Source organism: Branchiostoma floridae, chromosome 1, assembly GCF_000003815.2.
Source record: "Branchiostoma floridae strain S238N-H82 chromosome 1, Bfl_VNyyK, whole genome shotgun sequence".
NCBI classification, from domain to species: domain Eukaryota; kingdom Metazoa; phylum Chordata; class Leptocardii; order Amphioxiformes; family Branchiostomatidae; genus Branchiostoma; species Branchiostoma floridae.
In genome coordinates, this window is record NC_049979.1 from 9,755,484 (window position 1) to 9,771,212 (window position 15,729).

The 15,729-nt window shown below is 43.8% G+C and overlaps 4 protein-coding genes across 4 annotated transcripts in view; all 4 read right to left on the reverse strand.

Moving 5' to 3' along the window:
• LOC118426445 (glutathione synthetase-like) overlaps positions 1-714 on the reverse strand; it is an 8,897-nt gene extending 8,183 nt beyond the window's left edge. Inside the window, exons 1-2 of the mRNA XM_035835838.1 lie at positions 494-714; positions 28-126 (exon numbers count right to left, since the gene is read on the reverse strand). Of these exons, the coding sequence (XP_035691731.1) occupies positions 28-126; positions 494-666 (272 nt within the window). The 5' untranslated portion in view covers positions 667-714. The remainder of the gene's footprint in view (positions 1-27; positions 127-493) is intronic.
• A 2,298-nt stretch (positions 715-3,012) lies between these two features.
• Positions 3,013-8,228, reverse strand: LOC118428962 (retinol dehydrogenase 12-like). The gene is made up of 6 exons (XM_035839289.1): positions 7,976-8,228; positions 7,333-7,479; positions 6,776-6,967; positions 4,593-4,904; positions 3,982-4,186; positions 3,013-3,281 (listed from the first exon to the last, which is right to left on the reverse strand). The coding sequence occupies exons 1-6, from the start codon at positions 8,061-8,063 to the stop codon at positions 3,182-3,184; spliced, it is 1,044 nt and encodes a 347-aa protein (XP_035695182.1). The 5' UTR covers positions 8,064-8,228; the 3' UTR covers positions 3,013-3,181.
• Positions 8,229-8,348: 120 nt separating this feature from the next.
• On the reverse strand, positions 8,349-13,712 carry LOC118428953 (alpha-N-acetylneuraminide alpha-2,8-sialyltransferase-like). The gene is made up of 9 exons (XM_035839277.1): positions 13,541-13,712; positions 12,084-12,573; positions 11,486-11,636; positions 11,059-11,171; positions 10,830-10,925; positions 10,141-10,235; positions 9,618-9,752; positions 9,158-9,249; positions 8,349-8,857 (listed from the first exon to the last, which is right to left on the reverse strand). Exons 2-9 carry the CDS (start codon positions 12,545-12,547, stop codon positions 8,696-8,698), a joined length of 1,308 nt encoding a protein of 435 aa, XP_035695170.1. The 5' UTR covers positions 12,548-12,573; positions 13,541-13,712; the 3' UTR covers positions 8,349-8,695.
• Positions 13,713-13,972: 260 nt separating this feature from the next.
• Positions 13,973-15,729, reverse strand: part of LOC118426495 (dynein beta chain, flagellar outer arm-like) — a 60,566-nt gene continuing 58,809 nt past the window's right edge. Inside the window, 1 exon segment of the mRNA XM_035835941.1 lies at positions 13,973-15,520. Within this exon segment, the coding sequence (XP_035691834.1) occupies positions 14,850-15,520 (671 nt within the window). The 3' untranslated portion in view covers positions 13,973-14,849.

Sequence of the window (15,729 nt, forward strand, 5' to 3'; positions counted from 1 at the left end):
TCCTCAATGTTCTGACTTAACGTATACCTGCTGAGACATCTGGTCAGGAACGCCCTGTCATGGCTCACCCTGTGGACAAGTAGGTTGAAGTCCTTCTGTACTGCCCTCGCTTGGTCAAACAGGAATCTGGAATTCAATTTCTGATTAATATAGGACAATATGGTTACGGTGATGTTTTAAAACATCATTTAGGTCTTCTCATGATCAATTCCAGAATGACATGCGTTAGATTTCTACTGGCTGTGTTACACAATTTTTGCCAGGCTAATTGGCCCCATTGGTATTGCAGATCTAGAGGGGTTGGTCAGTTTGGGCAGCTGGAGCATGATTTATTCGGGCTGGGAATTCTCCATTCATGTAAGCCACTGAACAACTGTTCCACGTCAAAGTTAGATTGTAATTAGTCTTTAGTAATATCTACTTATATCTTATTATATTACACATCGGTCCTAGATATACACTATCATGACGTTAGGACTGGCATTGGACATACCTTGGAACTGGTGATGGCAGAAGTACAAATGGTTTGAAGCTGACAAGGTCAGAGCTGTCATTTTGAGGATCTGTCAGATATGCAAGCCCATTTAGAATTGCCTGGTCCTTTGCTGACACAGCCAGGCTATCCATGGTAGATGGGTCCAGTGGCAGGGGCACAACAGGCTCCATTGAACAACAGCTCTACAACAACTCACCACAGTCAACCAGGGACAATGTCTGAAAAAGGGCAGATACAGCCTGTCTATTCGAAATTGTCTATTCTTAGACTATTCCAAATTGTCCACTCCTATTCCTAGACAATTTGGGGGGTTTGACTTCATTTCCATATGCAGCGGGAGATGAATTGTCCAACATTTTCGTAGATAAACAGTTGGACGACTTAACAAGATGATGTTTTTTATTTACGTTAAGGTGTGAAACCATGGGATTTTTATAGATTTCTAGGAGTACTTCTTTCAGAACTGTGAATATTCTTAACATTGGCAGATAAAATGTAGTTCATCTTCCAAGGCTTTCCCTGCATTTGCATGTTATCTCGTCAACGGAAAGTTTTTTGTGTATCTGGCCTTTTTCAGCACTGCATGTAATTGCATCTTAGCTCAAAATCTGTATGGTATAAGTAACTTTCCACACTGTAGTCAGATGTAAGATTTTTATACAATCTTAATTAACTTACCAGTGTTGACAGATAACTTGTGAAGAGATTTGAATATATATATATATGACTGAAAGCCTTTTCCTGAGCGATACACATACATGTTGTCACTTAACACCTACATTGTTACTGTGCCAAATGAATGTTTACCGCCTCCAAGTACATTTGTACGTTACATTAAGTCCTTGCCGCCACTGACGTGGTACAACCAGTTTTTCTTGCTACTTCTATATATGATTTTGTTGCGAAGGTCACATGTGCACAATGACACACGTCAGAACAAGCCGCTTCACATTCCGATATAATTAGAAGGATAAAGATCACAAAATAAAATGTACTTCAATCGTCCTGTCCATGAGCTTTGATTTTATCACAAAACCGTGCCAAGTAAAAACTTTTGCGAGTTTTCAGCAGGGTTGTCACCAACAAAAGAGCCTGAAGGGACTCAATGGCCAGACAGATAGGTCACTGATTCAATGTAGCTTACAATCAGCTTTGGCTAAATTTGGCCCTGTGGTGTTTTATGATCGTCAGTAAGTAGCCTGATGAGCTGATCAATTTTTAAACAGAATGATCGTTATTTTTAAGTAGTTTCCATATTCCAATGGCCTTCATACACGCAGTGTCAGGAGAATGCCCACTACCCGACGATCCTCGCCAGATCCTGTTATCACAACTGGAATCTGGCACAAGATCCCGTCGGTTTCGCGAAAATTTGAAGGCCACCCTCCTTCGTTGTGATATAAACCATACAAACTGGGAGACTCTATTAGAACCCCACCGAGTGGAGACGTACCATAATTCAGGGTAAACATTACATGGAGCAGCACCGGCGCTGTGAAGCCAAAACTAAGAGACACCAACGTGTCTCTTACACCAAGAGCAGCTCCTCCTCCCTCGCTCACCACCCACCCTGCCATGCACTAAGTGTTCCAGACTTTTTTTGTACCATGTGCGCTGGGCTCGAGTAGCCACGTGAGGCACCGTCGCCCACAGACAGTACCTGAGGCTGGTCTGACATGAAGTTTATGCTCGGTCACAAAACACGGCCGATCAAAAAAGATAGTGGCCGATCAAACCCTAGCCATTGCAAATTATTCTCCTTATAGCCAGCGTACTTAGTCTGGTAGAGACTAACAGAACGCCCAGCTTACCTTGCTTGATTGCCTGTAGCAAATTGTAATGTTTGTTGGCTGCTTGAGACAGAACTGGCTTGCAGGAGTAACTGTTAAGCTAACGTACAGATATTTGTGCTGTATACAGAATAGAGACAGGGTGTAACCCAACTTATGCCTAACGATAGCCTACGGCGAAATACCTGACAGTGTTTATTGGCCAACGTGTGGAATTGTCCTTGCGCGCCTGTGGTGTTTTTACCACTTTTTCAGTAAGCCCCCTTTAAGCCCCCTTTACAAATCAAGAATTTAGCTCGGCCGAGTTGTTGCCGAGTCCAAATGGACATTTTCGGCCGGAGTATGCCCGGCGTTTTGCCGATTATGCGGGCCTCGAGCGATTTTAGCAGCTCGGCCGGCGTTTGCGGGGCACTTGCAGCTGCGCTTAATTTCAGCGAGGCCTCGGCGGCGAGTGTTGAGCTGGGAGAGTTCGACAAAGGGTTGCCTGTAGCTCGACCGGAGCTTGTCCGAGCAATGGCCAAGACTTGGCCAATACTCGGGCGGCAATCCGACGAGTTTAGACTCTCTTTTTTCGGTCGGAGTTTGCCCGAGCTCTTCGGCCTCGCTCCAGACTCGTTTGGGCTTCTAGCAATAACCGGACGATATTCCGCCCGACTGTTATCATTATTTCATACTTTCATGAGCGGTTAAAATGACACTCAAACAAGCCGCACAAGGAATACATTTAAATCATTTATTGAAACCCAAAATAAGTCAGCGGCACAGCGACATCCAATTTTTATCCATGTATGCCGGTATGGATACATATGGTTCATCTTATTGCAAAGAAAATTGTCAAAAAATTACTTTCAAAATTGAAGTTCTACAGCCCAGAGTCAGGCTGATGTGAAACCAGTCATTTGCTCAGTCCGACCATCTTCTCACTGAGTTCCCACAGTCTTCTTGCCGCCTCGTCATCCCTGGCCTGTGGGGCGGGGTCCGTCGGCTTACAGTCACTGCAGGAAATACATGACACCAATGCAGTGCAATGCAGTGTGCTGATACTTCATGCCATGATGTCATAAACCTAGAATCTCGAGGCTATGACAGCAAGCTTTAAACAAACCAAACAGCACATCAACAACAATGGTACCCAGGAGAATTGAAGCGGTCTAACGTTACTGTTGTCAAGCCCGGTCCCCATATTTTTCACTGTCGCTGACCTTCGGCCATGTCGGCCGTATTTGTGATCAGTTGTTAATCGCCATAATGTCCCCCTAGTTTCAAATTGATAGAGTTTCAAATCGATAGTGGGATTTATTCGCCTGAAAGTCTACTCTACCACATTTAACGGGACTCGCCTTAGTGACCTGTGAGCATCGGTCAATCTTATGCTTTCCATATATGTATGACCTGTATTATGACCTGTATTGTATGTACTGATGTTGTTGCTTGTATGTTATTGATTTGTATGTACTGGTGTTATTTTTATGTGAGGGAGGGCAACTTGTAAAGGTTGTTCGAACCTGTTTTGCCCTCCCAATCACTGTGTGATGAATTCAAATAAACAAATAAACAATCCCCAAAAAATTTATTGAGAGAACACCGTGCGTATCATTGCCGACGATGTGATTTAAAGCTCGCACACTCTTCGGCTGATCGATTTTCCTTGTTAATTTTGTTAATAATGACCACAATGATCCCTGACTGTCTTACCTGAAGTACTGTCCCGACTGTAGCCCGTCTGCCACGCTGCAGTGGATGGTACACTGTGCGCCTTGTAGGGGAGTTTTCCCGTACAGCCACCTGTGAAGCGTCGCAGCAGTCCCCCACACCAGCATCCCGACGGATAGGGTCTGGTTCTTCATCCGGGATGTCGCCACGTAGCCGGGTGTCAGGGAGAAGGCTGCGACGCCGGACCCTGTGAGAAATGGTTTCAGGACGTTTCGGCACATGGACAGTTCGGCCCCTATTGCCGATCAGGACGATTAGGGTTAGAAGTAGGTTAGAATTAGAAGTATGGCTGTAGAAAGGCGACATCCCGATAGAGAAAACAAAGCAGAGTTCGAGGCCTGCTGTTGAATTGTCCTGCTTGGCTAGGGGCAGAACCGCCAAGATGTTGACTTAAACTTGACACACGTCATAGCCGCATTGTCCCCGTCTCATTGGATCGTTGATCACCTTTGTTATCTGATCAACATGATGACCTAAAATCTAGAGAAAAAACGATACAAACCCGCCGTGTCTTGTAAAGGGACTGGTTGCGTTTTCAAGTATTATTATCCTATCTAATAGTATCACTAGAATTTCAGTGACTTGTTACCGACCTTCTAATCTCTTTGCAAGTTCCCTCACAAACAGCATGTTTGCCAGTTTACTTCTCCGGTAGGCTCGGGTGGGGGAGAAGTTATGCCGAAAATTGACGTCATTGAAATCTATCTCCTGTACAAGAACATGTCCACCTGAAGACACTATAACGACCCTGCTGGGAGCAGACTTCTTCAGCAGGTCCAGGAGGAGGTTGGTGAGGAGGAAGTGGCCCAGGTGGTTCACTCCGAACATCAACTCAAACCCGTCTGTGGTTTCCGTTCTCGGACAGAAGCAGGTGTTGCTTCGCCCTCTCAGTATTGGAGAAAATCCTGAAAAGCAAAATACCTGTGGCATTTGCACTGGAAAAGGTTTCAACATGTTGCTCTCTATCTACCTTGTTTTGGTTGGCAAAACATTTTAGACTCACAATATCGGTCCACAGCCTTAAGGTGGGTTTACACCTGCGTATATTTTCAAGTGCGCGTGAGTTCCGCATGAAATTTTGTCAATACGCGGCCGAACGCCCAACATTTGGAATTTTTTTGGAATAAATTAAATTGTACGTCGAGCCCATCTGGCGTTTGAATTACGACTTCAGCGTTTTCATTTCGCATGAGATGCGTATGATTGCAACTGAAATGCGCAACAAAATTTTCCGTACTGCGAATAGATTCGTATGGGGTACATATGTTGGGCGTTTTCCGGACGCACACAACGTCTCCCGACCGCATGTCTGACGCACCTGGCGCTAACTGCATTCCAAACGCATTTCAGGTGTGTCAGAGGAACAGTTTGTGTTACATATACTTTTGTTTGCGAGCATTGCCAATAGAGTATTTTTGTTAGAGGAACCCTTTGTACTACGTATGCCTTTGTTTACAGGCAGTGCAAGTAGAACATTGACAAGTAAACAGTGAAGAGTTTTTTTATTTTATTCAGTTGAGAAGCAGTAAAGCAGTGACACTGTGTTTTTACAGAAATGTGGGCCATCATTTACCTTAAGAAATTATGTGCACTGTTAAGATTGTGTTTGTTTTCACTTTGTCCTTAATGATTTCCCCTATCATCTTAGTACTTCAACTACTATAAAAGTCACACTCATACACACCACAAAACGTATTCAAGATCTTTATCAAACACGTAAATTAAACAATTATGAAACCTTACGCCCTCTTTCAAAGTTGTGATATGGCTCTATATTGCACCTTTATATCATGTGGTTCTACACACAAAAAAGTGCCATTATCAGCAAATTAAGTCAAATATCTGTTACAAAAAATGGCACGTGTGTCACACAAATTGACCCAGTGCTTGAGCAGGTCCCTCTACATCTTCCCGTCCCTAGAGGCTCTGTTGGGACCAGTTACATTCATGGTGTCCTGCAAGTTGTGACCATCTTTCTATGCCCCCGGTACAAATTCGTCGGTCCTGGCCTGGATCTGCCATCTTGAGATGATTTTTTTTTGTCTGGACTCAGATGCACCTTCGTATTTATTCCAACATGATCTGGAGTGTGCGTCGATCACGCTATCAGGACGCGTAGTATGCGCAAAGCGATTGCAGAACGCACGGTACTAAATCGTGATCTATCTGTGCATTCGTTATACGGTCGCTCATGGTGCGTTGTGTCTGCGCTGTAAGAACGCTATGTACTCGCAATACCGCGATATCCGCGTATTACTGCGTATAAAGCGCAAACATGTAGCGTCTTCATAGCGCAATCGACCGACGTGGGACCACTGTATTGCGCATCCATAACGTTTTGGGCACCAAACTGCGTACGAATGATAGTTTTGTGCATGTCCAAAACTATCAGGCGAACTGGGCGTATATTTTCGTTTGCCTGCGTTCGTGAAACTTTCTAAAAACGATTCAGATGCGATAGAGGTGCGACTTGTGCGTGCGGCCGCGTATTGAAGAAATTAGTCAAAATGTCGAAAAATGTCAAAACGGAACTCATGCGGCATGAAAATATACGCAGGTGTAAACCCACCTTTACGGCCCGGTCACGCATACGTCGTGCGATCGTCTTATGAGGGCATTTCTGAGCTTGTCGATCATGTGTCCTGCAAAATTCAGCTGTTTTGTAACGGAAATGCCTGTCCTAGATCCTTATCGATTGTTCAGTTCTTTCACAGCATGTTTGAAAATTCTACGGGCATCAAAGTCGTACGACGACCAATTAAGAATGTGCCGTTACCTGCATTGTTGACAAGCACGTCCAGCCTCGGTTCTGTCCGTATGATGTGGGAGCAGAAGTCTCGGATAGAGGACAGAGAAGCCAGGTCCACGACTCGCACCTCCACGTTTCCGTTGCCACTGGATTTGCGGATTTCTTCGGCGGCTTTCTCAGCTTTCCTGGCGTTTCGGCAAGCAAGGATCACGCGAGCCCCTGGGGGATAACAGAAGGAAGGCTGATTGCGGAAAAGGGACGGGAGGAAGGTGACCTTCCTACTATTCTCCAACCCGATCCACGGTGGCGTAATGTACTAAAGTATAGTATCAAACTTAATGCTTGACTCCCTTAGCCTACTATACTCCTTGGCCAGCTTTGATGCTAACTTATGGCACCGTAGGATCTGCTTGAAGATTACTTCCTACGGGAAAGAAGTATGTCATTTTCCCATTGCTAATGGGTTCGTCATTGTTGATATAACAAAACGTGAAACAAGGTTCCTTGTCCTTTTAAAGCGGTTCCACGTTGTTTCGATGATCCGATAAAACGTATGCGAGTATCAACATAACGTTATAACTCACCCCTTCGCGCGAGGTCCCGTGCCGCCTCCTTCCCCGTGCCGGTGTTAGAGCCTGTCACTATGACAGTCTTCCCGTCCATACGTGTCTCACATCTGCACACTCCGAACCGAAGGCCTTTTCTGAACCACAGGCGAGTCAAGTAGATGACTGAGGTAGTAAGATTAAGATATTGGTACCGGAAATTATGTTTTAATCGTGTTAAATGCTGAACGACACACACACACACACACACATGTACACACACACACACACACACACACACACAAACACACACACCCACCACACACAAACCCACCACACACACACAACACCCCACAAACACAAACACGCAACACACACACACACACACACACACACACACACACACACACACACAACACACACATACGCACACAATTTAATACGAACGCACTCGTATAAGCAGAGAGAGAGAGCGAGACTGAAAGAGAGAGAGGGGGGGCATAGAAATATACACTAGTGTACACACATTGCACACAGGTACACACAGACACATCAACGCACCCACATACGCACGCACAGATACATCAACACACCCACATATACGCACGCACGCACGCACGCACGCACGCTCAAACAAACGCGCAGGGGTAGGTGGAGGTACTGGCATCAGCTAAAGACGTACCGGCTAAAACCAGTCCAGCGGCGACTACTAGCCAGGAGACACTTTGTAAAAAGTCAAAACCTGTCTGCGTTAGTGTGTCTGGCACCATTATGAAACTGTCTCTCGATGCACTAATGATCTGCTGTAGGTCACTCCGATTCCACCTGTCCTGTCAGACGGTTGCTAGTGGGTGTACAAGGCGTTTCTTCTGCGACAACGAATCGAAGGTTACGTGAAACACCCTGTTACAATGACTCACGGTCTACTGCCATGCACGTGACTCTGTATGGGTGAGGTCAAAGTCAACAGGTCACAGTGGGCCGGCGCCTTGCAGCGTGGGCCACTTTGTAAGTTAAAAGATACACACAGATTCAGACAAGTATGATGGCGATTCTACCAGGTGTTTCTGATTTAATGTGTCTCATTCTTACTTCTAACCAAAATGGCATAGTAGTACATACGTCGGACGTCATGTGCAATTTTGCAATGATGACCAGTTTCAAGTGTTCATGAGACAACACTCCATACAAGACAACTTCACAGCGTCGTGCGTTTTAGTCACAGTAGACACTGATTACATATAATACTATCACTGCAGCAAACAACTGAGCCGTGGTACAAAAGTACTATCCTGCTCAAGCCGCGGGGAAATTCTGTCTGGTTTCCTGCTCCCAGCTCTTCATGCACTGATTCCGGTGACTTCAATACGCCATGATCACCCAGGTTCGGCCAGGAGATACATCACTCCTCGTCTGATTTCTCGCACCTGTCCAACATGACCCTGACCACGCCCATGGTGTGCAGCTTCCTGATCATCATGAACTCCTTGCCCATGTCGTACACGGACTCCATCCCGGCCGCAGGGCCGATGAAGATGGGAGAGGAGTGGTAGTGAAAGCCAACCTTGTATGAAAACATTAATGTTAAAGACATAACGTTATTTGTAAGCATCCACCTATACCCGAACTTCATAATTTCGCAGTCGCTCACGAAAGATAGGTGAAGATATTTGAAATAGCTGACCGTTGACAAATTCTGTTGCTTTGAGTAACTTTTGAATTTGTATTGTGCATCCACATGTAGGAAAATATTTGACAAAGATTTGGATGGCTTGGATTAGTGAACAATGAATGAAAAATGTTCATTACTGGATATAGATTTTCGTCTAAATCAGCAGATGCTTGACTGAAAGACAATGCGAACCTTCGATCCTATCTCGGTGATAGGAAAAGGCCAGAAGCCGTACAGAGTCACCTCCTCACACAGCATGATGGCGTTAGTCACCTGATAGAGGCCTCCAGAAGGGAAAAAACAAAACATGATCAATGTAAGGTCCGAACAGGACGATTTACCCTTATATAGAAAGAAGCTGTTGGAACAGATCGTGGATGCCCTGTTTGGTCATGAACAACATGTACAGAGAATTCAACAGTTGATAATGATACATAATGGAGTAAATAGATCCCTGTTGAATAAGAATTTGACGAGTCAACAGAAATCACCTTGTTGAGAGTACACCATGGTAAGGACTAACAACGACAAAGAAAAGCTACTGTACTTAAAGCGGAGTCAACAGACATGGCATGAAACGGTTGGTTGTTATGTTAAAGACTGGATATAGTTTTACCGTCAAAACAATGAAAAATAAAGCATGTCGTCGTACCTGTGCTTATGACGCCCGGAAGGCCTTGTTTACTCCAGTACCAGCTGACATCCAGGTAGTGAACCGGATTCTGGTAAACGATCTTCAGTTGCGACAAGTTTTTCTCTAATCCCTTTTGAAGGGCAACCACGTAATCTGTTAAAAAGGTTTTTTTTTAAAAGAAGAACAAAATCACTTGGGCACGGAATCACACAAACCTGTTTATCGAAAACACAGACACTATCAAATTATTATCCAGCATTTATCGTCTTATCTTGTGATATCGTACTATCATACAATATTGTATAAAATTAGTGCGTGAAGAGAAGGTCCCTATGCTTGGCTCAGACACATATAACAAAGGCAATGAGTTTGTTTGGTCTTGATATAGGTAACTATTAGTATCTTACAGTACAACGAAACCATAAACCAGCAAAGTTTAAAAAATTAGAATCTAAACCACCACAAAAAGTCCGCGAAATTAGATCCCCGCGAACTTAAATGCATTTACAGTAAGTAGCGTAAGAAGTAGCAGTGTTCTTACCGAACGGTCGTTTGACGACCAGAAGCCCTTTGTAGACGGAAGTTTCATTCAGGAATTTATCCAGCATCTGTGGGTCCTGCAGTATCGGTCTGTATCTACAAATGGCGGCGGGTGGTTAAGTGAAATCGTGAAAATTATCATGTCTTTCATATGACTAGTTGTATCTGTTAGCAAAGCTTTCTGATTGATTCCCTCAAAATTTGACTAATTAAAAAAGTTGTCTTCATTATGAAATCTAAGGGGTCAGGAAGGTTGTACATATGACTGAACACGCAGAATATAGTACACCAAACAATAGATTCTTAATTTTGATCTTTCACATCTTCTTTGACCTTGGAATATTCCATGACATTAACGGAACGCTACCGTTAGATGAAATATATGTCTGTACAGCTTAAGCCATAGTTATATAGCTGTTAGAAGATGTAAGTTTGTTTTTGATGGGTTCAAGGTAAAATTGACAAGGACAAAAGCCATGCGCATTCACTTAGAACAGTTACCGGACTTTGGACCCCCCCGTTAGTATACGTTTTCCGATATTTTTTTTACAATACACAGCAATTAGATTGAGGTTGCTTCGTACGATTTACAGTAAAAACGTTTGAAAACTTTGTTTTTGAAAACGGCCGAAAATTGAGGATGTCATCCATATAATCAAATCAACATGGCCTTAGAGACATTCAACTTACTTCCGGAGCATGGCTGTAGTGGTGCTGGTCAGGTTTGCTTTGACTCCAACATGTCTGTCATAGGATGGTTTCTTCCCCAGCGGAGGTAGATTTATTCTGAAAGAAATGTACTAAGTAAAATGCTTTGATACAAGTGTTTCAGTATAAGCTATCTTTATTTACAGATAGAGTTATTTGTGACACAACAGCAGCATTTTGCTAATCTTTCAACAAATTCGGAAAGTCAAACCTGAAGACAAAGTCGTGGCTGTCAATGTCCTTCCCACATCCGCTTCCCTTCAGGATCCCACCATTACCCACCACAGCGCAACGACCATACATTTTCTCCGGTATCGGCGTTTTCTGAAAAAAAAACAACATATTATTAAGTAACTTCTTTTATTGATCTGATGCCGATATATCAATTCAGGATGAAATCATTGAATTCGCATTTGTCTTCTCTAAACGTGAACTGGTATTAGGGAGAAAGACATTTAATGTCAATAGTGTGTGTAATGTTTATTGAACCGCGGTCCCTCAGTTGCCAACTAATTGGACCCATGAACTCAATATTGAGGGACGTCCCTATAATAAAACATATATAACAATTATGAGCTATTATAACTATTTAACAATAAGTTAAAGAAGTATTAATGACCTTATATCTTCGTACAGACCTGTGGAAACTCATCATAAAACTCCTCGCTGAGCTTCAATTTCACCTCGCTATCAATGAGCTTGGGGAATTCATAGTCGTAGTCCATGATCCCGTTCTCTTTGGTTAGAATCATGCCCTTTTGCGCGTCACAACAATCTTTTAAATGTCTCCTGTGAAGGGAACGAGACGAAAAAAATAATGATGACAGTACTATAATGCTACCTCCGTGATGAAAGTTTTGTCTGTTTGAGCTCTTTGCGTCGTTACTTTTGGTATCAGGACGATCAGGGAATTGCACAGTTCGGCCCCTAGCCGATCAAGACGATCCGGCACCAGATCCAGGTTATGGTTATGGTTATGGCTATGTTAAGGATAGGGTATGGTTAGAATTATTGTTAGAGTTACGTTAAGATTAGGGTTGGAGTCAGACGTCTTCTTGACGGCCAAACGTCTACTGAAAACAGTTCCAGGCCCGGTGCCAAGATCACTCTGATCGGTAAAGGGCAGAACTGTCCAGGTACAGAATCGTCCGACTTTCGTTTTATTTCATCAAATCCGTTCATGTCGGCGCAATAAGAAAGATCAAGCTGTTTTGAAAATACACGTACACCACTCACCTTAATCTATCCAAGTTTTCCTTATTTGGTGCCCATGGACGGGAGAACGCCTGCCTGACTCGCACCAGGTTGTACGACTCAGTCACCATCTGCAGAGATGTCGACCACGTTTTGTTCTCCTTCTTTCCGTCATGCTCGAACACAAGGACAGGTTTCTCGTCTCCTCGCCAGTGAATTGGTCCATCACCCACTTCATCTGTTCGGCATGGTTGCTTCTCGGGTTTAGTAACAAGGTCCTGGACAAAGCCAACACTTCGTTGTGTGGCCCTGAGAGGTGATTCTGAACCTTTTGGCTCACCACAGTCGCAAACGCAATCTCCCTCTGTTGATAAAGAGCAATCGTCGGATTTGCCGTATCTCAACAGCCCTGTCTGGTTATAGATGCAGTTCAGGCCCGTGAGGTACACGGTGATGAGCAGGAGCATACAATAGACCAGAGGCCGGCGACCCACAGCGACTTTCATCCTCTCGGCTACAGCACAGGCTAGTTCTGTAAGGCACAAGCAAGTAGAAGTCAATAAACATCCATTTTTATCCGTTATGTGTTCACGTGCAGATACAGTGGCCTTTTGCACGGTCAATTATAAACTAGAAATGAGAAATACAAAGTATAATCTAAAATTCTACTTATTTTGCAAGAAGACGCTAAGATAGAATTCATAGACAGATATGATTAATCGTGTGTTCGCTGTCGGAGATGATGAAAAGAGGCAAAGTAGAAAGCCCGAAAAAAGCTTAAAAACACGTCAAAAACAGTCGGAGCCAAACCTCTGCTTGGAGAGAAAGTTTCATTGCGTTTTTGGCTTCTTTATGTGAATCTAAAAAAAAATTAGTAAAAATCGCCACACTTGAGGTCAAGGCGGTAAATTGCAAGTTATATAATTTATGTAAAGTCCGAGGCACAACTACTGCGTCTTGTAGTCAGGCAACGAATTGACTGACCTTTGTTATCAAACAAGTCGTTCAACAACTAGCTCGTCTTCTACTAGTCGTCTCAAGTGTCCCAGTAAACACTGGCCAACGGTAATTGTCATTGAACACGAGGCTGTACATCTATAGCCAGGAAATTTGTTTATCATGCTGCAGTTCAGCTCACCGCTAAAATGTTGTGTGCAAATCGAGGTCACTGTAGTTGTCTAAAATTTCTGCCTTAACTGGTGACTAGCCTGCCTCTGTGTCGGAGTTACATACCTAACTGAGCCCGCTTTTATGTCAGGTCTCGTATTATTCGGTTCTGAATAGAAAATGACTCACGTTGCTTGTGTAAAAGAGGCATGGTCAATAATCCTAATGCACATAAACGGCAACTCTAAACCTTTTGCTTGAATGACATTGAACTATTTTAGCCGTGTCGAGGGTCTACAACAATATATCCTGTGTATAGTGGCTACCGCCAGTTGATCGATGACTGTGCCTAGTGATGAGATTACTGTTAACGTTTACAAATTAAAACTTACCTCAGTTGATTCATGTCCTATCAAGGAGACAGTACCGATCATGTGAGCCATGTGAGATTCTTAGTAGGCAACGGGACTCGTAAATGTAATGTTACATGTGGTTGTAAGACTGCAAACATACTTCTACCATGCATAGGTCGGGTTACATACAGATTTGGAAAAGTTGTTAGACCAGTTTAACTTCTTGGTCTATATAGTGATCGCGGCGGGCCTACGGTTGATCTCTCCTACAGTCAGGGCAAATCAATGACCTGCAAACCTGGCAAATTTGCTAGTTCTTACGAGTTAGGCTTTGGCTGTCTTCTGATTGTGTGCTGACTCAGTTACAGATCATACCCTGTTTCTTATAATTAGCCGCCTCTCAAGTCACGTTATGTCAAAGGTCATCTTACAGTAGTCGCCATTCTTTAAAATCACTGACGGTACAAGCTGAAATTGTCACAGATAGGAAGTTTATTTCAAAACAAATCTCTCTTCCTTCATCTCAAAGTGGAAGTCAAACCACCAAGACCACATACAAAAATAAGTAGCAGCAATACATACACATTGTCTTACACAAACATATACATATATCATATGTACCAGTATTTTGTACAAGAATCAATAATAGGGAATATGTACATACCCATCTATAGACTATCAGAAAACCTTTGCAAAATTTGAAAGGCTTGAAATTTCAACTGTCATCTGGTAAATCCAGTTTACTTGACATGAAGTTACTGTAAACTGACCAAATGCTGCACCAAAGAAAGCATGTGAATATTATATACATGTACATCACTAACACATGTAAAGAGCTGCAACAACAGAGATAGCACAAGTGTCACTTTACTATATCTAAACTCCAAATAGGGATTAAGATGGAGTATCAACATGTTGTACCCTGGACGGCATATGATATAGCAGCATGACTGAGAAATCAAGCTCAACTTTGTTTAATAATCTCACAATCAAAGCCATGTCTGTAGTTGAACATCTTTTTCACCAATACAAAACAATAGGTTTTAGACATAGATGACTTTTAATGTAAACAGAATATAACTTCTGCGTCACTTGTAGTACATCCTTATATCACCTCCTGAAACTCAACTGCTAAAAAGCACACTATTCAATATAAGAATGTTGGACATGTATACAATGGGATATGACACACAACACGATGAAGCTGCATCCAACTTCAAAGTCGTAGAGTGGAAAAGTCATCTAGATTGATACAATTTGCCTAAGCCAGACATCCATACATAAACTGAAATGTTTTCAAGTTGTTCTTTTATTTATACGCATGCACGATGTATGCAGTTTGAACTGATCAGTAACTAGGTTGTGATTCTGGAGGCCCTTCCCGGGAGTCCAGACCCCTGTCCGTGGTGTACCCCAGGGTGTCGTCATCACTGGTGAGCCCTCTCGCCCTTCCATGCCCAGCTTCCGTCGCATCGCTCTCCTTCCTGGACTCCGACTGGCTGTCGTCGGCGCTGTACCCCGGGTCAAAGCCCTGCTGTCCGTGTGCGGCCTTCTCGTCCGATGAGGAGAAGTAGTCTGCCGTGCTGGGAGGCTCCTCCCCTGCCTGGCCGTCCCTCACCACCCCGCTGTCCTGGGCCAGCGGGTTATGCTCCGTGGATTCTGAGGCTGCAGGTATGGTGGGAGAGTCATGCCTGCTGCCGGCCTCCACGTCTCCCTTCGATATCGGCTGCTTCGCGCTCTCGGATAGCTTGGATGTAGCGGACACGTAGGAGCGTTGAGAGTGCTGGGACTGCTGGGACTGTCTCCCCGTGTGGATGCCTGACTCGACCGCCTGCTGGTCGACACCAATCTTACGGGCCTTAGCCATCATGTTAGGATCGTGGGACACCTTGTGCTTGGCGCTGGTTGGAACAGAGTAGGCAGGGATACTGGGGACCATGTCCCTGGCTGACATGGGGATGGGGTCCTTCTTCAGGCTGGCAAAAGTACGGCCTTTCTTGTGTTCATCCAACAGGCAACCTGGAAGGGACAAAATATCATATATATGTTCCTCTCAGGACAATGAAGTTGCCACTAAAATTTATAAAAGCTGAATTGCAAGAGAACAAGACATGTTACATTCAATCTGGTGGAGGCAAAAGTGGAAGACATTCAGTGGAACAACTGAAATCTTGTTAAAACAAAACCATTATTGGGAAGTCAAAATCCAGTGTCTTTAGTAAGTGAAT

Excerpts from the sequence above, each read along its gene's own strand:
- LOC118428962 (XM_035839289.1), bottom strand. The coding sequence starts at position 8,063 with ATGGTGCCAGACACACTAACGCAGACAGGTTTTGACTTTTTACAAAGT. Across the intron at positions 6,968-7,332 it reads ACGGGACCTCGCGCGAAGGG|GGGCTCGCGTGATCCTTGCT; the intron begins GTGAGTTATAAC and ends GTTATCCCCCAG. Across the intron at positions 3,282-3,981 it reads CAGTCGGGACAGTACTTCAG|TGACTGTAAGCCGACGGACC; the intron begins GTAAGACAGTCA and ends TATTTCCTGCAG.
- LOC118428953 (XM_035839277.1), bottom strand. The coding sequence starts at position 12,547 with ATGAAAGTCGCTGTGGGTCGCCGGCCTCTGGTCTATTGTATGCTCCTG. Across the intron at positions 10,926-11,058 it reads AGCCACGACTTTGTCTTCAG|AATAAATCTACCTCCGCTGG; the intron begins GTTTGACTTTCC and ends CATTTCTTTCAG. Across the intron at positions 9,753-10,140 it reads GGTCGTCAAACGACCGTTCG|ATTACGTGGTTGCCCTTCAA; the intron begins GTAAGAACACTG and ends CCTTTTTAACAG.